General features: G+C 43.9%; 3 protein-coding genes across 4 annotated transcripts in view; 1 reads left to right on the forward strand and 2 right to left on the reverse strand.

The window, feature by feature from the left end:
• Positions 1-10,267, forward strand: part of LOC148060741 (inositol-tetrakisphosphate 1-kinase-like) — a 22,732-nt gene extending 12,465 nt beyond the window's left edge. For both annotated transcript variants that reach the window (XM_087779415.1, XM_087779416.1), the window contains exons 4-11: positions 2,039-2,164; positions 4,087-4,204; positions 7,620-7,718; positions 7,997-8,037; positions 8,119-8,284; positions 8,726-8,793; positions 8,867-9,029; positions 9,090-10,267. In XM_087779415.1, the coding sequence (XP_087635541.1) occupies positions 2,039-2,164; positions 4,087-4,204; positions 7,620-7,718; positions 7,997-8,037; positions 8,119-8,284; positions 8,726-8,793; positions 8,867-9,029; positions 9,090-9,382 (1,074 nt within the window). In that variant the 3' untranslated portion in view covers positions 9,383-10,267. The remainder of the gene's footprint in view (positions 1-2,038; positions 2,165-4,086; positions 4,205-7,619; positions 7,719-7,996; positions 8,038-8,118; positions 8,285-8,725; positions 8,794-8,866; positions 9,030-9,089) is intronic.
• Positions 9,895-16,368, reverse strand: plk4 (polo-like kinase 4 (Drosophila)). Its single transcript, XM_087779413.1, has 15 exons — positions 16,184-16,368; positions 15,508-15,603; positions 14,863-14,958; positions 14,255-14,369; positions 13,266-14,181; positions 12,577-12,659; positions 12,241-12,515; positions 12,067-12,171; positions 11,907-12,009; positions 11,681-11,830; positions 11,378-11,606; positions 11,219-11,312; positions 11,014-11,139; positions 10,817-10,923; positions 9,895-10,746 (listed from the first exon to the last, which is right to left on the reverse strand). The coding sequence occupies exons 1-15, from the start codon at positions 16,211-16,213 to the stop codon at positions 10,641-10,643; spliced, it is 2,631 nt and encodes an 876-aa protein (XP_087635539.1). The 5' UTR covers positions 16,214-16,368; the 3' UTR covers positions 9,895-10,640.
• Positions 16,369-17,117: 749 nt separating this feature from the next.
• Positions 17,118-24,298, reverse strand: hspa4l (heat shock protein 4 like). The gene is made up of 18 exons (XM_087779546.1): positions 23,959-24,298; positions 23,097-23,154; positions 22,887-23,027; positions 22,693-22,815; positions 22,526-22,625; positions 22,000-22,378; positions 21,852-21,928; positions 21,634-21,785; positions 20,826-20,932; positions 20,621-20,754; positions 20,309-20,505; positions 20,134-20,181; positions 19,221-19,364; positions 19,029-19,154; positions 18,860-18,967; positions 18,685-18,804; positions 18,458-18,619; positions 17,118-17,683 (listed from the first exon to the last, which is right to left on the reverse strand). The coding sequence occupies exons 1-18, from the start codon at positions 24,063-24,065 to the stop codon at positions 17,522-17,524; spliced, it is 2,445 nt and encodes an 814-aa protein (XP_087635672.1). The 5' UTR covers positions 24,066-24,298; the 3' UTR covers positions 17,118-17,521.
• Between the last annotated feature and the right edge of the window lie 1,210 nt (positions 24,299-25,508).

The raw sequence follows: 25,508 nt of genomic DNA on the forward strand, positions 1-25,508 counted from the left end.
ATTTAAACAGGAGCAGAAGAAGATGTAGTTTTGGTGATTATCGTGATCAAGCTTCATGTTGTGTAAACGGTCGACAACTAGTCCTGCTGTTTCGTAAACCATGTTTGAACAATGAACTCTTTTTCAACCTCAAAGTGGTTTTGTTGATTCACCTTCTGTGTTTGTCCGCCACTCAAGAATGTCATTGATTTGGTTTGTTTTGGGTGATCAATGATTAATGATCGCATCAGCGCCACAAAGAACCCTTTCATGGACACACCTGGATCACGTCATTGACTGAAACTGTACGAGGGTCAGGAGATCAGAGAGACCTGAGAGACTTGTTCAGGAACAAATGTAATATTTGAAAACTAAAAACGTTGGCTCTTTAAAGATTACTTTTATTAATAAACGTAGTTACAGTTTAATGAAAAGCATATGTAGAAGGTGTCCTTCAAACATCAATGAAACGACAGAAAAGATGAGGATCAGCTTCCCCACGTCTGAAAGTACTGTCAGCAATGGGTCGTAAAGGTGTAGGTTTTCTTCTGCTCGTCTTTTCGGTATGTTAGCGAGAGGCGGGCACGTCCCAACAAGCCGGGGCAGCTGGTCTCGCTCGCGAGTTTCTACCTGTGTGGCCCTGAAAAAAATCATCTCGGCGTAGCTTTTGTAATTGGATAATCGCACGGAATATCGCTGCTACGCTCCGTTGAAGCCATTAAACGTCAACGTGGAAAATATGTTCACGGAGACACGACGTTGAATGTGAGGAAATGAGAGGAAATTAAGTAGATAAACTTTTCTGGACTTAAGTACAGCCTCGTTCCTCACCTCCCTGAGTCAACAGCTCAGAATAATCTACACATTTACCACCTACTCAGTCACTGCTCTCGCAATCATTAACCCGGGACATGAAGGACCCACCTTAAGCTGATCAAGGCCAAGTTCAGCACCACCATCCTGACATTGATCCTGGCTTGTTTGCACAGGTGTTTCTCAATCGTCTTTTGTTCGTCAGCTGATTCTGTTGCGTAACGGTGACGCTAAGGCCGGTTCCCTCTTCTTGCTGTTGTCTCGCTCAAAAGCGTCTTTTGTATGAAGCGAGGATCCGGCGTGGCCTCGACACGCTTGTGTTCTCCAATGTTCAAAATCCTATTCCTCTCCAGGGAACCTTTCATGACAAAATAATAGCCGGAGTCATTCTGTCGACCGCAGAGATCAAGAGTTGGCTACGCTGTGAGGAGGGAACGATGCTTGGTTTTCTTGAGAATGATGACCACAAATGAATAAAACAAAATAAAATGATGAATTCATATTAATCATGTTCAGTTGCACCTTACACATTTAACCAAAATCGTTCATAACAACGACAAAAGAGTTATTAATAACATAATGGTCTTTTTTTTTTATTTTGGTACATGACGAGAGTATGGGTGGAGTAACTATAATCTTAGTAACCCTTGTGGTATCTCGGGGTCAAGGTGAACTATAGGCCCGGGGAAAAATGTGTTTGTGGTATTCCTTGTCATTCATTCACATTGACCCAAAGAAAACTAAAGGGTTAAAATTATTTTTTATTATTTTGGGGGGAGAAATAAAACGTATATAATAGTTTGTTTCTTCAATCAGATTTTTAAATGGAACGGAAAACCAAACATCGCATGGCTGACTTAGCACTTTTACACATTTGCACGGTTTTCCACACTGACAATATTTCTCTGTTGCTGGGCCTTCTGGTTCTCTGTGACCCTGGCTAGCTAAAACAAACGTGTGACTGTTCCCTAAAAGGAATACAAGCAGATAAGATCAGTATGTCTAAAAGTTCTTTTTTAAGTAGACGGTAAACAGCCTCAAGTGGACATGATGTAACTTCAGCCGCCACCACTAATTTTCAAGTGTTTGTCCTCCTGATGTGGAACCAGCAGCCATCAAGACTTAGACAGGATCTGAGACCTCCCTCTGGGTTGAGTGTCTTCAACCACCTTGTTGGCCGACTTTTACGAGTCAATGAACAGGTTTGATCTTTTAATGAACATTTTGTTTGTTTTTTCTCCATCAGCTGGACCTCAGTCAGCCTCTGGAGGACCAGGGCCCGCTGGACGTCATCATCCACAAGCTGACGGACCTGATCCTGGAGGCGGACCAGAATGACTCCCAGGCCGTGCTGCTGGTGCAGAGGGTTCAGGTAGGTTTTGACTTTGTTTGCTAGGAGACATACTCGATCACACAACAGCCAACATTTAGCATAATCAAGCTTGTGGCTACATTTAACAAACATATTCACACAATAATGATATTTTGTAGTATTGTTTGAGTACTTGACTCTTGACAAAGTGGTAACTATGTTAAAACATCAGCTTTAGAAGCTGCTTGAGTTGAATGCATCCTCTCGTACTCGTAGTCCGCTCCTGATCAAGTTGGATTTCATTGTTCCTTTAGCTGAGGATGCAATGACTGCTGCCATTTCGTGGCCAAAAGATTGATTGCATCAGAAAGTAATAAATATGGTGTCATTAAAAAAAAAAGGTTATTGCAATATTTAAGTCTGGTTTTGACCCGGATACGACCCTCGTTTTCGTCTTGTTTTTTCTATGTACTATTAACAAATGTCTCAAATGTGAACGTGTCTTAGGATCAGACAATCCGAACAGTTTTTCTGACATTCGTTCACCAAACCATAACAAGAAAGCTGAGATCCAAAATGTTTTTTATAATGCAGCCATGGGTGCAATGGTGCCATTAACTGTGAACCAGAGGAAAAGGAACGCCCTGCCCACGTTAATTTAAACTGAGTTTAGACTAGATATGATTGTTCAGTATGAACGTGTTGCATGATGGGTAAAAGATGTGTTGTTGGAGCGCAGGGAAACCACCACATCATTCCTGGTGGGTCCTCCTAACAGGAACGCGCAGCTGCAATCGTAAACATTCACGCGGGGCGAGTTTGACCTTCATTTCAAGAATAGATCTTTGTTTAGTGACGCCGAGGACGGTGAAAGCATCTCCGCCGCGCTTTAGATGGATCACAGCACCTGCTGCAGAGGACACGCGCTCTTATAACTGATGTTCACAAAATGGATACCACAATAATTTATACAAAATAAAATTGTTATCTGTCAGAAACATTTTCTACATATTCTTCTGCGACATCATCAGGGCTGCTTGAATTCTGTCGAGGGGCCTCAATGTGGCCTCCGGGTCCCCACATTGCTCATGTCTGCATTAGCGTATGCTAACATGATGCTAATTGATGGCATGATTTTTGTTTATCTGTGTTGAAGGTATGAAATGATTGAGATAAAGTAATAATAATTGTGGATTAAGATAATCCTTAGGTGGGAATGAGTGACTTTGTGGAGGACTCTGTTTGTGACCTTCTAGTCAAATTTATTTCTAAATTTATGGTTAAATGTTGAGTTCCCACTTTTTTTCCATTATTTCCTAGCCTGTAAAACTGCTGCCTAAACGGCTAATCGCTGACGTGTTTTTCTGACATTGAGAGAATAATCAATGACCTAGTCTGGCGTTTGATTGATTGATCGTTCGTGTTTTGACCGTCCCGTGCAGCGTCACACTCACGGTTGTCATCCCACTTCTGACGCCACCTAGATGGTGGCGTTGATCGGCTGGTCGGGTCTGACGGATGCGAGTAGCAGCTTCTCGTCTGGGATCAGCCGTTTGCAGCAAAGTTCCAGCAGCAAAATTCTTCCCTGGTCTCTCAAGATCTGTCGGGATTTATTTCTTTTGGCGGCGGCGAGCCAGACTTATGTAAGACCTTGAGGGGCTTTGATCAGAGTCGACTTTGGATTCTGGAAAATCCTCTCAATCCTAGTTTGTGTCGAGCTGCTGCACGTGTTTCGTTCTCGAGGATGTTCAGCTCTGGTGGCGAGCAGAGGAAGTGCACTTATGTAAATCGGGGGGACCTCACGCCGACCCGACCGCTGGCCCGGGTGATGTAACCTCCACGGACCCGCTGGCATACATTGTCCACGCACACACTGGAGAGAGCTGACCTTGTCTCCACTTTTGTGTCGACCCTAAGCCGCTTTGTTGTGTTGAACCGACGACTTTGGCAAACCAGAGTGACGTATATGATGTGTGTTCCAGGACTACATCGACGCCCACCCAGAGACCATCGTCCTGGACCCGCTGCCCGCCATCAGAACCCTGCTGGACCGATGCAAGTCCTACCAGCTCATCCACCGGATAGAGAGCTGCATGCAAGGTGAGACCGGGTGACAAACAAAAACGCCGCAGGAGACAAAACAAACCTGCAGGTGTGAAGACATGAGAGGTTGTTCACCTGGATCAGAGTGCGTTTGCTTGTCTCGACACGCTCTTGTTTGTCTAGTCATACAGTCGGTCAACGGTTCTGATTACTCAAACCTACAACCTCACAATAACACCTCCTGTCGCCTAGTTCGACACAAAACCTGTAGAGGTCGTAACTCACTTTTTCCACCTTCAAAAGGAAGCTATGAGTCTCAGTTGCCGGTGATGGAGGAGACCATGGGGCAGACCCGGACTCTGTCACAGCCATTATTCAGACGCATGTTTCCTGGACTCCCATGTATGGCAGGAGGCAGCGTCTCCACAGAGAGCCCCGACACTTGACAGTCGCCGATCTAAAAATAGCTGCAGAAGAAGTCGTTGACGTCTTATCCAAACAGACATGACGAGGTTACGCAACCGTCGCTTGCCACCTCTCGTCCTCCCTCCTGTCACTATCACGCATCCATCAAAACACACTGACGACCACGAGACTTGTGAAGTCATCAGACGATAAGATTTTCTCTCCTCAACTTCCTTCAAGTTGCTTCATGTTCACTGTAGTGGAGATTACTAGAGTAGAGAAGTTTGCTACAAGCTAGCTTCTGCTGGTTATGTCATCTTCTCACCATAATCTTACATTTGCTGCACAATAATGGATACATGCTAATATAAGCTACATGTTAATATCAGCGACATGCTAAGATCTTTTCATTAGCTACACAGGAACAGCACCTACAATCTAGCATTGGCTACACGCTAACATCAGCTAAAAGCTACACATAAACTGCATTCATAAGTAAAGATGTAGCATGCTAACAGGGCTATACATTAACATTGTTTGCATTACGACACTGGCTACACGCTATTTTCGGCTATTGGCTGACAAAGGCTAAATGCCTTCAATTGCTGGCTAAGAAGAGAAGCTACATGCTAATGGTGTCTGTATAATAAGAGAGGCTACATGCTAACGATGTATGCGTAGGAAGTGGGGGTTGCATGCTAAGAATGACTACAAAAGAACAGAGGCTACATGTTAGCATTACACAAATTAAAAAAAAATGCTAAATGTTAGCATTTTCTAAATGAAATCAGAGGCTTAATGTTAGTGTTGCCTAGTGCCTCAATAAGAACAGAGGCTACATGTTAGCAGTGCCTACATAATAACAGAGGCTACATGCTACCATTGGCGACCGATGAACATTAGCTAGTTGACAATGAAGGCTTAATGCTAACAATGGCTGCATAATAACAGGGGCTGCATGTTAGCATTAGCCTAGGAAAAGAAGCTCCACAGACCCAATGGTGACGAAGGAATATGGTTTGTGTTCCTGTGATTCTTTGCACAACCACAAGCTACATTAGCACATCTGGGCAACAAACTAATTTTTACAACTTGTCGAGTCACTGTGACTTCCACGCACACATTTCCTTATCGGCTGAAACACTCCAGCTGTTGCCACGGCAACCAAGTGACTCTTCAGCGTGACTCGGTGTTCAATCACAGGAAGCACTCGAGGTTTCGCTGGAAAACTCAATTTCGCCACCGAGTATTTTTAGCGGCTCAGAAGTCCATCAACGGACTTGAGTGTCGGCAGCGACGGCGAGGAGCCGCTCGGGGGTCCGAATGTCAGGAGGAGGTTCTGAGGAGAAATCCGTCCCAGCGTGAAAACCACCAGCCGAGCTGCAGCAGAAGGAACCTCGTGTTTTTTGTTCCAAAACATCGAGTCTTAACCGCTTGTGTCGTCATAGATCTAACAAGCGACACTGTCAGATGGAAACATCAGGAATGACTGGAAACTTTCTTCATCTGCTGTCGAACCACTAACGCTTGAAACAAGGAGCTGCAGTTCTACATGTGGCCAGCAGGAGACCTGTTTAATTTTCTTAAACTAATTTTATTTAAATAAATACGATTTTATTAGTTAAATTCATTTTAGGTTTTGATTAAACTCACTTTGCTTTTTTTATGTATTATATGAATATTTCTCCAAAAATAATGTTTTTTATAAACAATTAAAAGTATCTTTGTTGTGTTATTGTGCAACAATAAACTTAAATATTTCTCACGTTAGACACTGCCCCCCCAACACATGCTGCTGACCTCAGCAGATGTCAGGAAAGGCTTGCGCTGCGGCTACATTGTTTTTCTTCGTTAGCTGCCCATCAGCTGATTTCTATTTTTCGTTTCTCGTTGCTGTTATCTCGCCGTCCTCCCGAAAGACGCTGCAACATCCTGTCCGAGGATTAGCTGGTCAGCGCTGACGGACGCTACTTCATCTGCCCTCTAGTCAGCTCTGACCCATGCATTCCGACAGGAAGCGACTCAAAGACCGGGTCGCCGTGACGATAACCAATCATTACTTTACGACCTATTTACCCTAACACTTGTGTTCTTTTAAAACCCCCCAATCTTGTCATTATCCACTTCACACAGACTGTCTGCAGAACATGGAGGAGCGGGTGGTCGTAGTGAATATCAGTTTACATTGACATATCTAGGTTTTTGTTGTTGTTGTAGTTCACCAAATGGCTGGTAGGGGGAAGTCTTTTAGTCTGTAGTTCTGAACAGTTCTGTATTTTAGGGTTGTTTGTGATTTATAAATAAATAAATACTTCGTCCTTCAATTCAGACCTGTCCGGCTACATAAGCGTGCTTTGCTAATTAGCATTTATCCTACATTAGCACTTATTGTTCTAGTATTAAGTTAGCTCTTCGTGACATTTTTCAACCAGGCTAATGAAGCTCATTATGTAGCTTAGCATCTAGGCTCAATCAGAGCTCTTTATGTAGCTTAGCATCAAGGCTACATTAGCTGTTTGTGTACATTAGCATCAAGGCTTGACAGACCTTTTACGTAGCTTAGCATTAAGGCTAGATCATAGCTATTTGTGTAGCTTGGCCTCAAGTCTAGATAGGCTCTTTATGTAGCTTAGCATCAAATCTAGATCCGCTCTCAATATACCTTAGCATTAAGGCTAGATCAGGGCTCTTTGTGTAGCTTAGCATAATGGCCACATTAGCTGATTGTGTAGATCAGCATCAAGTCTAGATAGTCTCTTTAGGTCACTTGGCATCAAGGCTACATCAGCTCTTTATGTAGCTTAGCATCTTGGCTACTTTAGTTCTTTGTGTAGCTTAGCATCAACGCTTCATTAGCTATTTCAGAGTAAAACCACGACAAGAATCATCTTTACATTTACATTCTCTCCTGGAGGTCAAACTTGCAGTATAACGTTGATCTGATAAAACGCTTGAATCTTTGCGATCATCTGCTGGTGACTCGGGCGAAACAAGAATTTGCTGATACTTCTAAATCTTCTGACAACACTTCCTGCCATCATTCATGCGACTCTTCTTCTCTCCTCAGACGAGAGGATCCGCTCGCCACCCTTCATGGTTCTGAACTCCGAGTGCAACGACGACGTCCTGGAGCAGATCCGGAAACACGGACTCACGTTCCCCTTCAGTGAGTCGCTGCTGCCTCGCTGTCTAAAGTGGGCGGAGTCACAAACACATCTATAGTCATGACGAGAAACCACCAGACTAGATGGTTGATCTCACATTGACCATGGTGGCATTCCTATTATTTTTTTACCTTGGCTTAGATGCAGTCAGCCATAGCGCCACCTGGTGGTGAAGCTAACGTTAATATAAATGACAATGTTCTAAAGAGGAAATTTCCTGTTAAACTTTATTGACCAGAAGTTGAGCGACGTCATGACCAGTCTCTTGTTTCCTCCTCAGTTTGCAAAACACGAGTTGCTCATGGAACCAACTCGCATGAGGTGAGAATCTTGTACACTAACACACACTAACACGCACACACACACACTAACCGCTGACATGATGAACTCTCCACTCAACAGATGGCCATCATCTTCAGCGAGGACGACCTGAAGGACGTGAGGCCTCCGTGTGTGATCCAGAGCTTCATCAACCACAATGCCGTCCTCTACAAGGTGTTCGTGGTGGGAGACTCGTATACCGTGGTGGAGCGACCGTCGCTCAAGAACTTCCCGGCGGGTCCTGCAGGTAAGCCGGACTTTGGTCAACCGGCATCTCCGTTCAGTCCCGGGACTCCCGGTATTTGCATGCAAACCGCTGCCTAGTTTGTTTTTCTGCTTTGATGACGTGGGGCTGTTGTTACACGGTTCTGAAACTTGGTTAAACTCTCTGGAAAAAGGTAGATTGTTACTCTCTCACTGAAGAAATAATCATTAGGGATATTTGACTTGCCGGGACTTTTAAAATATATTTTTTTAAACATATTTATTGGCCAATGACGGTTCAGAATGAAAAAGAGGTGGGGCTTAACTATAGTAAACTGTCGATCACAAAAAATCCAAAATTATTCTAAACAAATTCAAGGCTTTTTAAAATTCTTTCGGTCCGTCTTCCCTCTTGTTTTTGCGTGTTTCTGGCGCCCCCTTGTGTCGAAACGCTGTGCTCACAGCGCTTGTTTCTCCTCCGCAGACAGAAAAGCAATTTTCTTCAACAGTCACAACGTCTCCAAGCCAGAGTCGTCCTCCGACCTGACATCGGTACGTCCCCCCCGCGTCCTCCTCCAGGACCCCCAACAGATCCGCACTGACATGTTTGCTTCTCTGTACAAAGCGGGAGCACGTGGAGGGCGTTTCTCAGCCGCCGAGCGACGACGTCATCCGAGAGCTGTCCAGGTCTCTGCGGCAGGCGCTCGGCGTCTCCTTGTTCGGCATCGACGTCATCATCAACAACCAGACGGGGCAGCACGCCGTCATCGACGTCAACGCATTCCCAGGTGAGCTCAGCCCCCAGGAGCGCAGACGAGAACCTCCTCTGACCCGCACCCGTTTTTCAGGTTACGAAGGAGTTCCGGAATTTTTCAACGACCTCCTGAATCATATCAGCAGCGTCCTCCAGGCCCGCCCCGCCGACTTCCCATCCGCCGGTGAGCAGCCTAAAGGTCTCTCCGTCAGCGCCACCTCGCCCAGCTGCTGCGGCATGCTGGGTAAAGACGGCGGGGCCTGGATCGTGGAGGGAGACGGGGCGCTGAAGAGTCCTCGTCAGAGACTGGGTTGTACCCCGACCATGTCGCCCAACTTCCAGCAGCACTGCGTGTCAACTTTAGCCACCAAGGCGTCGTCCCAGTGATGGCCCCGCCCCCCCTCAGCCACCCTAACGGTGTCCCTGATCGTAATGCTAATCACTTTTCCTCTCTAGTTGTCGACGACGACGGTGATCGGGTCTTTCCTGTCTTCTGCCTTGATTTTGTATTTTTGGTCCCTCGAGACTCTGCAGTACTGTAACGTGAAACCTTGAGAACTCCGATCGTCCACTCCGACGTGACTTTGCTGTTATTAAAAAAAAAGAGGGGTCCAGAAGAAGCTAACGATGCGCTCTAGAGGGCGCCGATGAGACGGCGGAACAAAAAAAAAGTGGTCGTTCTCGACGAATGCCAACTCATTTACTTGATCACATGACCAACTTTGTTTTACGCCCTCCGTGTTTCCCCGTCTGCGTCACATTCCGAAAGGTTTTCAGAATTCCAGAGTGCGGCTCCCGACGTTGATCCCTTCGGGTCGATTAACACAAACGAGTTTTAACGCACTTAAACCACACCTTTTGTTCCCAGAGCTCATCGTGATTTTCGTTTTTACTCTTGATTTTTGTGAATAACTTTATTTTACTGAGATTTTATTGGGAGAAAATGTTTTATATGAATGAAAGATGCTTCAGCGGAGGTCGATGTAAGGGACGACAGAAATTTGATTTTTGAACCACTTCTGCGACTCGAACCCTCGTGACGCGGCGGTTCTCGTCCCGTCTGTGCAATAGTGACATCACGTCCTGTGCCACTCCGACCCAGACGCCCGCCCGACTGTCCTGTAAATATCCGGCTTTATTTACATCGTCGCTGTTGTTTTGTATCAGTTGTGTTGTCAGAGGGAGAAGAGATCACTTCTTTGACTTTTAAAAAAAACAAAAAACAACCTGCCATTAAATCAACTGCGGCGAAATAAAGATGTGAAGCAGAAACGTTGTTTTTGTGATTGTCGACCCTGATGATGTCATCACTACGAGCCCAGTTCTGATTGATTTATAGTAAAGCATTCACACTTGCAAATGACTACAAACATCCTACACAGGGACGAGTTTACCCTCTAGAGGTCGCTACAGCGCAGCTTATTCACACACACGACACTTGTTTCAAAGTCTCAAAGAACTTTAATTTCTTTTTCTAGAAAGTTCACCCGCAGGACGCAGCTGTTCCTGCTCCACCACTAGGGGGCGCAGTTTGACGGACACTTGATAAAAGTTAAAGGAGGAGCTGTACATGAGTTCATAACAAAATAAAAATCTCTTTTACATAATTTCACTTCTGTACATATTTACAACACGCGTGTGTGTGTCAGTGTGACGCGTGTGCGCTGGGGTTGGCCAGGAGTCCAAGGATGGTGGAGAGACAGTGAAGCTTCTCCTTCACCTGTTCAGGTAACTTCTCGTTCTCCTTGTATCTGGGACACAGGATCACATGACAAACGTTAAGGACCGGACGATCCCACGTGTTCTACTCCGAGTGTCTACCTGGTGACGCTGCCCTCCGGGGACGTGTACGTGATGCAGGACACTCCCGCCTGGACCACCAGCTGAGACCCGTCGTTGAACTGGACCCAGACTTCTCCGCTCGTGAGCTGTGAAGGTCACACGTGGGTCAACTCGTCTCCCCCATTTACTTCTAAATCCAGCAGCACTTGAACGCAACACTAGAGTAGAGCATGTACCTGCGAGGCCCATCCAACGTTGGGCACGAATATCGACTTCACCACTTTGCCCGAGTCCTTCCTCAGGGGGGAGTTCTTCTGGCCCAGACTGGCCGAGGTGAAGTCAGAGCCGTCGTAGGAGATCATCTGTGGACCGAGAGCTTCAGCCCACGTGTCTTGATGAATCAGTGTGTGTGTGTGTGTGTGTGTGTGTGTGTGTACTCACGGATGGCGTGATCTGAGGTTGAGGGGGCGACGCCGACTCAGCAGGCTTGGGGGGAGTGGAGGAGGGGACGGGGGAGTCCGGGTTGGGAGGTCTCCTGAGGATCAGAGTGAGGGTGAGAAACGGGGGAGTCAGCGAGAGAGAGGGGGGGAGGATCCTCACCTGCCGATGGTGATGGGGAAGAAGGGCGTCTTCCTGCTGCTGCGTTGCTCCTCCTGCGCGATGGCGCCCTCCAGGGACAGACAGGTGCGGTGACCCTCCTCCGACAGCTCCACGTAGACTCGGCTCTCGGCGCTCAGTCCACTCAGGCCCACCTCGCCCTTCACCGTGTACGACTTCCCGCCGCGCTCCACCACCCGCAGCAGCTCCGACGTCTTGTGGGTCTTCGCGCCTGAAGCGGGTGGATACGTCAGAGAACGATTGAGCGAAAGAATAAATGAGAGAAGAAGACAAGTGTGGACTCACCGTCGTAGAAACACACCTCCAGGTCGGCGTGAGGACAGTTCTCCATCAGCATGACTTTGGCGAAGCGAGTGTACAGAGTCACCTTAGGAGTCTTGGACTTGACCAGCTGCACAAACCTGCAGGCATACTGGTACTTCTTCCAGAACTTCTCTGTGACACGGAAGAGAAGGTTACTCTTGTGTGTGTATACGTATGTGTGTATATATATGTGTGTGGGTTTGTGTACCTGGGAGGTCGTCGTAGCTGCAGATGAGGATGTCTTCAGGTGGAGACGGAGGAGAGTCCAGAACAGGAAAACCTTTCCCTCCGTTGGGCTGGTAGATGGTCACCTGCAGGCTCACAGCGTCAGCGACGGTGACCTCCCCCGAAAGAGACTCCCTACTCACCATCAGCCCGTCACAGGAAATCCTCAGGACTTCTTTGACCCGCTCTTGACCACTGACCGACTTGAGCAGCTCCATGCAGACCTCTCCCGAGTCCAGGATGCTGACCTGCGCAGACCAGAGTTGACGCTTCCTGACCAAGAAGACCCCCTCAGTGACCCCAACCCCCTCACTCACCACTGCGTTCTTGGTCTTCTGTCTGATGGACTTGAGTCTGGAGGCACACAGCGGTGGGACCAGGTCTCTCAGCGTCTTCTTCTTCTGCTCCACGCTGGACCTGTCCGGAGCCTGGAAGTGTGACCCCGCAACGTTCTCCCTGTAGCCGTCTGGAGGCTGCTGATGATGGTGGTGCTGAAGATGAAGGGCGCCGGGTCTGTCCGACCAGGAAGTCTGGACCTCCAGGGGCTCCCTGTTGCTGTGGCAGCTCCTGCTGACGTCTGTGGGTCTGAAGCCTGAGAGAAGATGAGGGTCAGACATCACGAGTGTCACGGGGGAATCCTGAGATCAACCCACCGTCGTTGTTGAGCCACGTGCTCACACCCTCGCGCTCCTCCAGCTGGAAGTTTGGCGGGAAGGAGGACGAGGGGAAGCCGGAGCTGGAACAGAAGAGAAGAAAGTTCAAACATCCCGTTTGGAATAAGTAATGGTGTAAGAAAATATCAATAAATAATGCAATATTTTTATGTTTTTTTTATTCAACATTTCTTTAGCTTTCAAATGATATTTTATCATATAAGTCACTCAGGGTTTATACTTCAATAAAGTGTGTATGAAAATATATATTTTTAATTTTTTTAAAATAATAGTATTTTTACATTTTTTTTAAAATAATTTACATGCAGATATTCGTTATTTTTGTGATGCAATTAAACTTCTGGCCTCTAGGTGGCAGAGGTCATTAGGTGGTCCGCAGCTATAGGAACAATGAATTCCTGCAAGATTCCCACCATGACTGAGACCGAGAGGATACAGTCGTCTCCAGCAGCTTTAAAAGCTGAAATGATTAACTAATCAAAGCATTCGTCAAGAGTCATGTGGTCTGTAAATTATGTAACACCAGACTCAGGTACTCGACAATACTACGAATATATCCTTGTTCCTACAGTATCACAATACATCGGATTGTTGTCTCTGTATCGCAATACGTATCGTGTCGTCATAGTCTTGCCAATACACAGCCCTCATAAGTGTGTAAGACTCACTGTGCGGACTGTTTGACAGGAGGAGACGGGAGGCGTCCCATCTCTGAGAACTGGTGCTGAGGGAACGTTGGTCGTCCAACACCTGCCAGGGACTCTTCTGAGTGACACCTGCTGAGTTCAGTCTGGACCGGTCCCGAGGAGCGGTCAGAGGAGTGCGCCCTACGATTGTAGCGGGAGTGTAATTGTCCATTCTGTCCACCGTGAGGCGTCCTTCCCCTGCCCTCCCTGTGGAGGGGGTGCCACTGGTCCGTGTCCTGGTAGCTGGGCTGAGGAAGGCTGGGCATGGGGTTCATGCGGTTGGGGAGTGTCGAGGAGATGACCTGTCGGGTTCTCCTCTGGAGGCGGTTGTTGCTCGAGGTGGAGGAGGTGCAGCCGGTGGAGATGGTGGCGATGCCGCTGTCCATCGAGCCTTCATCGGCCATCGTCGCCTCTTTGGTCCGGGCCAACAGGTTCTTGGTCATGAACGGGTGGTCCAGCACAGCGGAGAGACTGGGCCTCTGGGCCGGGTCTCTCTGCAGCAGCTGGCGGATCAAGTCCTGCGCCTCGAGTGACACGTGAGTGGGCATCTGGTACTCCCCCAGCACCACCTTGGAGAGCGTGTGCTTGACCGTGTCCGTGTCGAAGGGCGGGCGGCCCGTCAGGAAGGCGTAGAACATGCAGCCCAGCGACCACACGTCCGACTCCAGGCCGTGAGCGCTGCGCGTGGCCACCTCGGGGGAGATGTAGTTGGGGGTCCCGCACATGGTGAAGTGCTTCTCGCTGGGGAGTTTGAGCTGCGTGGCCAGACCGAAGTCTGCGATCTTGATGTTCATGCTGGTGCTCAGCAGCAGGTTGGACAGTGTCAGGTCTCGGTGCAGGATGCCGTGCGTGTGCAGGTACAACATGCCCTTCACGATCTGGTGCATGAAGTGACGCGCTGCAGGGCAGGAGAGAACAGACGTTAATAAAGAGTCTCAGATGCAAACGCTTCGTCAAGAACCGTCTCAAACCTTCGTCCTCCGAGAACAAGGCCTTCCGCTCCTTCAGGTATCGGCTCATCTCTCCGTTGTGACACATCTCAAGCACCAGGTAAACATAGTTGCTGTCTTCAAAGTAGTTGTAAAGCTGCCAAAATACAAATCCAGTTTTACTTTAGAGTAGCTTCACAATCAAAGCAAACATTAGCTAAAGATCACATTACCTTCTAAAGTTACAGAAGGTGTGAGCAAGTTTTCACTTTTTAAATATGGTCATATTCGCCATGGATTGTATTTGATAAAGACCTCGAACCAGCTATTTTAGACATTCAATTCAGACAATTGGTTTCTAAAGGGATAACCACAAGTCATATAATAGAAAGAAAGTAAAAAAGGTTAAACATAATACACACAAGTCAAAAAAAAAAAAAACACAATGTAAAATTCATTTATACATTATCTACACAGGCCTAAATTTTAAAACTTTTTATTTTAACTTTATATAATCTATTTTGATGTCATTTTATTTTAATTGTTTCATTAAAATAAAGTAACTTAAAAAGGCAGGTGGAAAACTTTCTCTGTATTAATGTTGTTAACATGTACAATAAAATGCAAGTTCCAAAAACCGATCACTTTACCTCCAGAATTGAAGGATGCTTTAGCCTGCATTGAATCTCCACCTCGTTTGTGACGCGCTGCACCATCCCAGCTTTGTGCATCGCTTTTTTGTCGATCTGTAGACGACAGAGCACATCAGTTCCCTTTCTTACTATGACAGACATATTGATAAGATTTGGCCTTCATTTGTCCCACAGTGGGAATATTTATATGGTAGTTACAGCAACATTTCACAGAAGAAACAAATAGAAAAAACAGAAATACATATTAGAGTAAACAAATACAAAATAACAACAATAATGATATAATAATAATAATATCGACTCTCATAAAGATTTAAGTGAATATGTAAAAACTATTTGGGGAAAATAGTGGTTTTATATTAGATTTAAAAAAAAAGTAAAATTACAAGAAACTAGTAATTCTGTATGTTTAGCTTCATTCTATTACTTTATTTGGGACTTTTTACACAAGTATTTTGCTTGTTGTCCCTTACAACAGGCAGTGTGTGACATGTGGCCCCTGAGGAAATCTAATGTCCCACCACTGATTGAGAGAAAAGGATCATAAAAGTCCAACTACAGAAGCAGAAAAGAAAATGTATTTTGGGACAGGACGATTTTCACCAACCAGTCTGTGATGAAACACTGTCTAAACATTCCTACCGTTTTTATCGCCACCTCCAGACCCGTCTTCACCGATTTCGCCCGGTACACGCAGGCGAACGAACCTTTACCGAGGAGGGTCAGGACTTTAAAATCCTGTAGAAAAAAAAACACATTTAAAAGTCGGTTAAAGAAGTAATAAAAAAAGATATATGTAATACAACACCTGGATGTTGACCTCCTGGCAGTAACACAGACTAGTATCTTCATTTCTGTCAATACATTTGTTGAGGAATAAAGGATGGAGCAGCTCTGGCGTGTGAGACATGTTGGCCGAACACAGAAGACTTCACAGTCTTCACCAGGGAGACATCCGACCCACAACAAACACCAACTGACAAAGACTCCAGAGACACCTGGTAATGACGGCGGACCAACCAGAGCCTGCAATTATCCCGGTTCTGTTCCCGCCGCTGGGAGCAGAGCCTCTGAGCTCTGGTCCCGGAGGAGACCAGACGGAGAAACCGCAGCTAACGACAACAAGTCACCGACACATCGTAGCGGCTCAAGTCGTGCAGACAGAAGATATTATTTAACATTAATAATACTGCAACCCTTCTAAATAGAGATTACCCGTTAAGTTAAATACTTGTATTGACATATATTATTGTTTTTTACTGTTTTAGCTAAACCCAGATTAGCCGTGTAGCTATAGCTAGCTAACAACACAACTCACCTCGATTCTGTCGCCGATAGAAACACTCATCGTGGCCGGTTCGTGTTTTCCACGTACATCCACTTGTGTAATAAAGTTATTCCACCGAGTGAGTTCATGAATGCTGCTCGCAGCTGCTCTCAGGACCGAGGAGAAGTGACGCGCCGTCGATCCCTCCAAAACTTTGCAGCTTCTTCCATTTTGAAAATATCCGCCGTTGGTGACGCGCTGACGTCACGTGCTGACGTAGCACCAGGACGCTGCAATGGACACGCCTACGTGTAGCAACAACAAGAGAATAACTATTTTCCTTTAAAACATAATATATTTAAAGGCCAGTTTATAAGCTGTGAGTCTCATTCACATTCGTATATTAAAACAATTATACTATCCAAATACTCACGTCTTACTTGTAAGATACGAATTATTATATAATTTCCTAAAATCATGTTTATTTAATTTATGTATACATTAACCTATATATTTAAACACGTGTTCGATCATAAATGTATTTATTTAATTAATAATACATAATAAAACCTAATAATACCAGGACATTTTTTTATCTGAAAGGACTTCATGTCATGCCACCTCTGCCCTTGTTTTTAACTCTAATATGGAAAAGTACAAGAAAAGGAAACTTATTTTTACAATCTATAATTTCACAAAAGCAGGTATTTTATGTTTATGTTTTTATTTGAACATATATTCCATAATTGAAATTAAACCTTTGTTTAATTTAACAGCTTTTCTACAAAAAACAAAAAGGTCAATAAAAAAAATGCCACATAATTGTTATTGTTCATGTGTTTTATATATATATATGTATATATATTTATATATATATATATATATATATGACAATTGTATTTATTAAATTATTATTTTCCTACAATCATCTTTGATCTGATGATCAGTTTCTTGAATGGTTTCTTGGATGAAATAAAAACTAAAGTTCAGTTGAATGTTTATTATTGCCTTTTTGAACTGTAATATGGAAAAGTGCGAGAACAGGAAACAGACATTCCACAACAGAACCTTCAGACGACTGTTGTGTGCAGCGTTGCTATGGTAGCAGCAGGAATGTGTTATGCAGCTACATATTCTTTATATACTAAAATAGTTTGTACAGTCTCTACACACGGACATCATCTAACTCTGAACTGACGTTTGGATGATCAGATTTCTTCTATTCGTCTAACAGGTGAACTCAGGATTCAGAAGCTGACATTCTTTAAGAGAACTGGGTCAGAATCGAGCTTGAGAAGAGAACATCCACACATGAGGAGGAGATGATGAGAAACTATCTCGAGAGGTAAAAGTCTGGAGTGGATTTCAAGCCCACAGATGCTGTGACACTCAGTCCACTTCCATCTCCTTCTTTGACGGCTTGTTGTCTCCCTTCACGTCAGCTTGCTTTGGGCCGTTGGGCGCCGCGGAGTTCTGGTCGTGGGCCTCGGCTGCTTCCTCCACGATGGGCTTTGGTTTGTTGATGATTGGGTTACACACTTCATGTAGCTCCTAAAACAACACATTTGTTTGAATCAGAATCCTACGACACTCAGGTGAGTTCACATCAAACAACTTTCAATAGTCGCACCCGAGTGGTCGTCGCTTTCTGTCAACAAGGTTATTTCCTGGTGACTTTTAAGTTCATCTATAAAAGTAGGTCTATGTGTTTATCAGAAGTTGAATTTAACTTTTTTTTTAAATTGAAATGTTGCTGTTTTTTTAAGCATTTAATTATGTGATTATTAAGGTTTTTGTTTTTTTTATAATTGGAGTGAAAAGCATTAAATCATTTAAAAAATAATTTATTTTATTTTACACAGAGTTTGATATTCTTATTCCAAAAATGAAATAGATAATCAAATTCAATATTATTTTAATTCGTAGTCTTTTAAATTCAATAGAATATCGTCTAATATTTCCTGCTAACTATTAAAAAGTATTTAATTAAAAAAAATATATATATATATATAAAATGCATTCATTTAGAGATTCTTTTTTTTGGTAAAAATATAATAAAGAAAGACAATTCAACTTTCAATACACACATTATTGAATTCAATTTATATATATTTATATATATACTGTATATATATAATGAATCTAATTAATCTAATTATATATATTGCCTTCTCTCTTAATCTGATGCAAATTAAACTTGTTTAACCAGATTAAAATAAATTAAATCCTGATTAATAGAAATAAATCCACGGTAATTCCCGTCATAAATCCACGTACACGAAATCCACAGTTTGGGGCGAACACAGAACGACCAGTTTAACGCACCTGGATTTTGGCACAAATGTCTGCTACTCTGATCACGGGGTCTTGAGTGATGGCGAGCTTGCACTGAGCGTTCATGGCGCTGTTCATCCAGACCATCACCTCGTTCACACACTTCTCCACGGAGCCGACCTCCTCTGGGCTCAGGTGATTGACGCGCTCGTCCTGATGACGTCATAGATGAACAGTTGATCCAAACATCTGGATGGAGGAGACTGTGAGGCACTCACTTTCTGCTTGTAGGTCTCGATGAACTTCATGAGGAACTGCAGTCTCTTGCCGAGGTCCTCCAGAGCTCTGGGCCTGTCCTCGTGCTCGCGGTGTCTGTCCTGCAGCGGTTGACCTAAATTCTGGAGGCAAAAACATTAAAAGTGTGCTCAGGTTGATCAGAGTTCAACCACAGACCTTCAGTGCGTTGAGCTTCTCCTCGTAGATGTGTCTGGGCTGGTCCTCTCCCTCCTCGTACAGCCAGTTCTCCGTGTCCTCCAGCAGCCGCGTCAGACGACAACTGTCCTGCAGGTGGCGCCACAATCCTCATCAGATCTTTGTGGAGCTCTCAGCCTCAGCCACTCACCTCCTCCGTGGTGAACCTCTCATAGATGCCGCAGAGTTTGTCCCGCAGGTCGTACACGTACTCCTCCACCGCGTTCTTGGCGTCGTTCAGCTCTTTGACCAGCTTGTCCTGCTGGATCATGTGACGCTGAGTCGAAACACAGACGTTAGAGATCGACCATCTGTGACAGGATCTGCAGCCCCGGAGACTCACCTCACACTCCACGAAGCTGTTGAGGACGTTGCTGTCCAGCTGTCGGATGTTGCTGGCTGCGATGGGAAGTTCGATGCTCTTCACTTTGACTTTCGGCTTATTGACCGCAGCTGTCAGGTCCTGCTGCTCCTCTGCTGCCCCCTCCTGGACACGGGAAAAATCAAAACAAACCCAGAATTTTAAATGCTTTTTAAATGTAAAAACATAGCACGTAGGGGAAATTGATTCCCAAAAGACATGGTTTTAATTAGGAAAAAATCTTTTAATCAATTATTTACTGTTTTATAACCTGATCCAGAGGCAGAAAACTAGATTCCCTCAGGGGCCACATTATATACTATGTCTGTTGTAAAGGCCATCAAGCCTAAATAAAGAGGGATGAATAAGAGGAGCTTTAATATGATAGGAAAAAGTCATATTGAAAAAAAAGTAATAATAAAAAGGAAAATTAAGATGAAATTTAAATGAGAAAAAGAAAAGCGTTTTAGATGTAATCAATTTTGAAAGAACAATAAATATCAAATGCAAAAGACAAACTGTAGTTCTGCCATGATATCAACAAATAAATCTAATATTTAAATGTAATAATATTTAACTTAGAAATATATTGCAAAAACAATGTATTTTCAAAGGTATTTCTCTAAAAAAATCCTCAAATAAATATTTTAATGACTTAAATGAGTTAAAATATAAAGTTGTTCAGAAACATTGAAATTATTATAGGTTTTATAGTTTTGCTCTGAGGGCCACATAAATACACTTTGTCAATGTCTGATCTAATCCAACATCAATATTTTTAAACAACCTTCCTAAAAATGATTATTTCTTTGGAATGGTTAATTTTACACAATACTGTCTTATGTCTTTATTGTGTATTTCTAGTGGACTAATACGTGTGTGTGAGTCCTCTCACCTTGCTGTTGTCATTGTTGGTGTCCTCCTGCTCTTCCTGCATTTTGGTCTGAGACAGATAAGATAGACGATCAAACGATCGACTCGAACACAAACTGAGGCAGCTCGGCTCGTCTCACTTGTGTGAGCAGCGTTAAACATTCCCTCGCTCATGCTGAGTCAGCGGCGTTTGTTACCGTGGCCTCCGCTCGGGTGTCGTTCTGCACGGTGGGCTCTGCGTCGATCTGCATCTCCTCTCCTTCTCCCTTCTGCTTCTCGATCAAGGAGGCGCCGGACACGCTGAAGATGCCGTGGACGTTGAAGCGCACCTTGACCTTGACCTTGGAGCTGTCGCCGTCCGGCTGAGGGACCACGTTCTGCACGGAGAAGCAGCCTGACCACAGGTGGAGTAGAGGCCGGTCACTCTTATCGTTTATCAAGATTAAGAAAATGAAACGATAGCATTTACATTCTAAAAAATGTGATGTGTTGATAATGTGTGACCTCACCTATCCTGTGGTCGGGGTACGGCAGCTCCTGGGGGCAGCTATAGAAGGCCTCCAGGTCGAACGGCTCCCTCTTGTGGAAGGTGATGACTTTGGAAAATGGAGCGGCGTGATTCTTGCCAAACACCTCACACTCCCTGAGGAACAAAATGGAGGTTCAAGCTTCAATTCAGGACCCTGAACTACACACAGGTGAGTCGTCTCTCACCCCAGTCCTTCTTCAGTGGGAGACTTCCAGCGCAGTGTGATGGGAAACGGAACCGCGTCAGTGATGGAAAACTCACGCACTTTAAACGCAGGGGACAAAATCGCACACTGACACAAAAACACACAAAAATAAAGATGCGTTATTGATTTTACTCTAGAGTTCTTAATGGATCATTTTAGACAATTTAAATGATCTTGCAAAATAAACCTGAAGCATTAGACATAACACAATTAAAAAAAGAAGACGAGCATTCAAAGATCCAACAAATGTGAAAGGGTTAAGGTTTTGAATTGAGGTGTTGAATTTACATTTGTGAACGACACATGCTTCAGGTAGTGAAGTTGAGCAAGTTCTGATCTAGAGACCATGGAAAAGTACAAGATATGTTCCATAGTTGTACTATTTCTGTTTCATATTTTCACTGTTAAAACATTCTATTACCCATTCTTTCACTCCTACCTGTTCTGTCTTATTTCATGTCTCTCATATTCATTTATTTTTGTAAAATCTTAAGTAAAAATATGTATTTACTTTAACTATATTGTGTATTAAGTTTCTTGATAATATATAAATAGTGATCGGATTAATTTCAACTATTCATTTTTATTTAATAGTTTATCCTTGTTGTCTTAATTTCATGGTACAGCACTGTTCATACACTTCAATAATAAAAGACAATTCTGATTCTGTATGAAAACAAATGGTACCATTTTTTTTATTATTTGCGTGACTTTCATTTCCAGGATCATGTGAAAAGTATTTCTGGGATATATCACACTCCTAGACAAATACATGACAATGAGCTCACCTGGAGCGCACAACCTCTTGCGACGGCTTCGTCCGCGTTGAGCGTCGTGCTCACGTCTTTGCCGAAGAACCTGCTGATTCTCTCTTTGATCGCTGGCATCCTGGTGGCTCCTCCCACCACCTCCACTGCGTAGACGTCATCACGACTCAGCTCTGCCACAGACGGAGGTGAGCGCCAGCGTTTATATGCGACTCTTGAAATAAATAAAAAAAACATACTTGCGTTCTCTAGAGCAGACCTCAGCGGCATCTCCACCCGCATCAGATGCTGAGTGCACATTTCTTCAAAGTGAACTCTGGGGGGCAGATTTTAAAAATCACAACGTGTTGGATGATCCTCGCGGTCGCCCCGGATCCAGACACTCACCGGTTCATCCGGCTGGACACGTCAATGTCGTTCATGAAGCACTCAATGTTCAGAGGGAGGTCGGAGGAGTTGGCGCTCATCAGCTTCTTCAGCTTCTCGCACTCCTGGTGCAGCCGCAGCAGCGCTCGCGGGTTCTCCCGAACGTTCAGCTTGTACTTCCCCTTGAACTCGTCGCAGAAGTGGTTCACCAGCGCCTCGTCGAAGTTCCGACCCCCCAGGTTGGGGTCGAACGCCGTGGAAAGGACCTTGAGCTTCCCCTTGTTAAAGGAGGCGATGGAGACCTGGTAGGACGAGTGTCCCATGTCCACGAACACAACGTTGCGGGGCTTCTCCTCTGGAGTCGGAAGATCCTGCTTGTAGATCCCATACGCCAACGCCACTGCAATAACAAATAATAATCTAAAAACATGTAAAAATCAAGGCCTGGGGACCAAATCCTATAGTTGTTTTAAGACATTCAGGGTCCAGTCGTGAACTGTGTCAAGATTCTAGCATGAGTTTATAACACAAAAGTTCCTCCACTAACCTGCCGTTGTGTCGTTAATGAGACGTAAGCAGTTCAGTCCTGCGATCTGAGTCGCATCGAACACTGATCGTCGTTCAGCATCGGTGAAGAAACTCGGAACCTGTTGAGGATTGTCATGAAAGAAATCAACATGTTGTTTTTGCATCCAGGGTGTCATGCTCACTCACGGAGATGACACAGTCCACCACCGGCTTCTTCAAGGCTCCCTCTGACGTCTCCTTGAGTTTGGTGAGCAGCATCCCAGCGATCTGCTCCACCGTAAAGACCTTGTCCTCGTCCAGGTATCGCACCTGCGAACGTCACGAGTCAGCAAAGCCGTAGTTGTTTAACGCACAGGAACATTCCACACGTGCGCTCGAACCTTGATTCCGGTGTTCCCGTTGGCCAGTTTGTGTAAGCTGTAAGGCAGCTTGGGTCTCTCCGCTTGGACCACCGGGTCGTCGAACATTCTGCCGTGGAACTTTTTGAAGCCATGAACGGTGTTTTTGAAGTTGGTGATGATCTGGAACAAAGTATCGTTGTTATTACACAATCTTCTCAAATGCCAGATCAACTCTAAAAAAAATCTTACTTGAGTTTTCGCTGCATTTCCAATGATTCGATTCTTGGACGCCAAAGACACGATGGCTCTGTATAAGTAAGTAAGTAAGTAAGTAATTTTTATTTGTATAGCGCTTTTCCAGACCAGGGTCACAAAGCGCTTAAACAATCAAAACAATATTCAATAAAGTATATATTTTAAAGATCAAGATAAAACTGATAACACAACAGGAGTTCCAGAAAATCAAGGAAAGACCTGAACAAATAGAAACGTCTTAAGATGTTTCTTGAAGGAGTCAGTAGATCCATCAAGCGCGAGAGAGAGCAAGATTGTTCCAAAGTTTATAAGAGCAGATGACTGAGTGAGAATATTTAACACAAGTAACATGACCTAGATTTTACTAGATCAACGTAGTTTGTAAAAGAAATGCTCATACAAACCTAATAGAAATTAATTCATTTTTAATGTTGCAAAATTGTTGCTCAAGCAAATTCCATAATGGTCAAACTGATAATGGCAATAAAAATCATTCTGATTGTGTGGTGGTTTTGTATTTTATATTTCAAACACAAAATTGGTTGTTTGTTTTTACCAGAGATCCCCAAAATGATCAACATATTTTAAGCATTTCATGGAACATGCTTGAGTCTTTTTGCTAACACGCGCTTCTATATATAACTGACGCAGTTCATAATAATAAAATAATATTATATTATATATATTATTTTTGTGTTTACTGAGCGTCGCCAACACCAGACGTCTGCGGTCCCGTGTGGCCGTATGACCTGCTAACCTTCCGCGTCAGTGAACGCATCACTGGCTCGGGCCTCACTCCCGGGTCGCTCACACATTACGTAACACTTTATAACGTCGGTAAAACATTCATACGCACGGTGTGCAACGGTCGCTGTAGTCGTTGACGATAGTTTCTATCCCGCCGCTCCGGGCCACGGCAATGTAACAGTTCTGAAAGCCCACGTCGATCCCGACCACCGACATCCTGAGCGCAGGTGGACGGAGTCGCTCCGGAAACTTCCTCCTCGACGACCGCACTTGTCACCTCTAGCTTGGAAGAATGACCCAAAAAAAAACCCGTCAATGGAACTACCTACACCCGCTCGCTTCGGGGTGAACTGGGTAAATGACTAGCTGTTATATAAGCGCTGTTTATAGCGAGCTCATCCAGAGTAATCCCCGGGAGCGGTGGTGTCCAGGCGGGCTCTCGCTCTCAGGCGTCCCGAGCATCACCCAGTGGACCAGAGCGGATGATGCTCCTAAAGCCCGCCCCCCTCGCTCCCTGATTGGACGGTTTTCCCAGACTTCAATGACATGAAGGCCGTGGTAACCAATCAGCTTATAGCAGAATATGGAACCTACTGGAAACAGGAGCGCGTCGTACGTCACTGCTCACCTTTTCTAAACTGCCTCCAGGAATTGCTCAAGATAATAAAACAAATGTTTTTATTTTATTTTATAAAAGCAGGATTCAGATTTTATTTTGTGTTTTTTTTTGTTTTAGTTATTTTTTATATTTTCTGTTAATTATACAAGTATGTATCTTTACATCTTTTTTTATTTTTATGAATATACTGTATATGTTTGAGTGTGTGTGGATATATATATATATATATATATATATATATATATACTTTAGTTTTTACAGCGGCAAAAATGTTATTTCCCTTTTTCTGATGGACATTTTCTTCTTTCATATTTTTTTATTTTCTCTGTGTATCATTCCATTTACACTGTTGAGCTGTACTAGTTGTTTTATGTAAAAAATCAATAAACAAATATCTTTAAAGAAATTAAAAAAAGGAGGATTCAGTAAAAGTTTAGCGTGTTTACATACTTTCACCTAAAGTAGGGAACTCAACTAATAAAGTCCATGGTAATCACACTATTGTTATAAAATATCCAATAAATATAAAACAAAAAGTCGGAATTTTAACATGTAATACATAAATATGATAATTATTAATAACATGGCAATTGTATAAAAATGTAAACGCCATTTGTTGGGAGAACATATAAAAACAAAAGACCCATATTTCAGGACACTTTAAGGTTAACAATAATGAAATCGATAAAATAAATGAAGAGAAAAATACAGAAAAAATAATAACAAAATAATGAGAGATTGGCAGATTTTTCCTTATACGGAATTGTATTCAATAAACTATTTAATAAGATAGTCATACAACAAGTCATTTGGCAACCAATGATTATAAAGTTACATTTATGTGGTTTGAATTTTGTTGAGTCACATATTAAATAACGATAATGAGAATAAATGGGGCATTGTTGTTTATGTCGTTAAATAGTAAGATGTCTAGAGATTCCTGGGAAAATGCACAACTAAAAAAGGAGATTTTTTACATTTTTAATTAACATTCTGGGGTGACAGCGAAATAAGGTTTACATTACACATCTGTTTCAAAC

The sequence above is a fragment of the Callionymus lyra genome, chromosome 18 (assembly GCF_982586985.1).
Source record: "Callionymus lyra chromosome 18, fCalLyr1.hap1.1, whole genome shotgun sequence".
In the NCBI taxonomy this organism is placed as follows: Eukaryota; Metazoa; Chordata; class Actinopteri; order Syngnathiformes; family Callionymidae; genus Callionymus; species Callionymus lyra.

Excerpts from the sequence above, each read along its gene's own strand:
- plk4 (XM_087779413.1), bottom strand. The coding sequence starts at position 16,213 with ATGAGTGTTTCTATCGGCGACAGAATCGAG. Across the intron at positions 14,959-15,507 it reads TGGAGGTGGCGATAAAAACG|ATCGACAAAAAAGCGATGCA; the intron begins GTAGGAATGTTT and ends TGTCGTCTACAG. Across the intron at positions 14,182-14,254 it reads CTTGTTCTCGGAGGACGAAG|CGCGTCACTTCATGCACCAG; the intron begins GTTTGAGACGGT and ends CCTGCCCTGCAG.
- hspa4l (XM_087779546.1), bottom strand. The coding sequence starts at position 24,065 with ATGTCGGTGGTCGGGATCGACGTGGGCTTTCAGAACTGTTACATTGCC. Across the intron at positions 20,506-20,620 it reads GTACCCCGACCACAGGATAG|GCTGCTTCTCCGTGCAGAAC; the intron begins GTGAGGTCACAC and ends ACCTGTGGTCAG. Across the intron at positions 17,684-18,457 it reads ACATTTGTGCCAAAATCCAG|GAGCTACATGAAGTGTGTAA; the intron begins GTGCGTTAAACT and ends GTGTTGTTTTAG.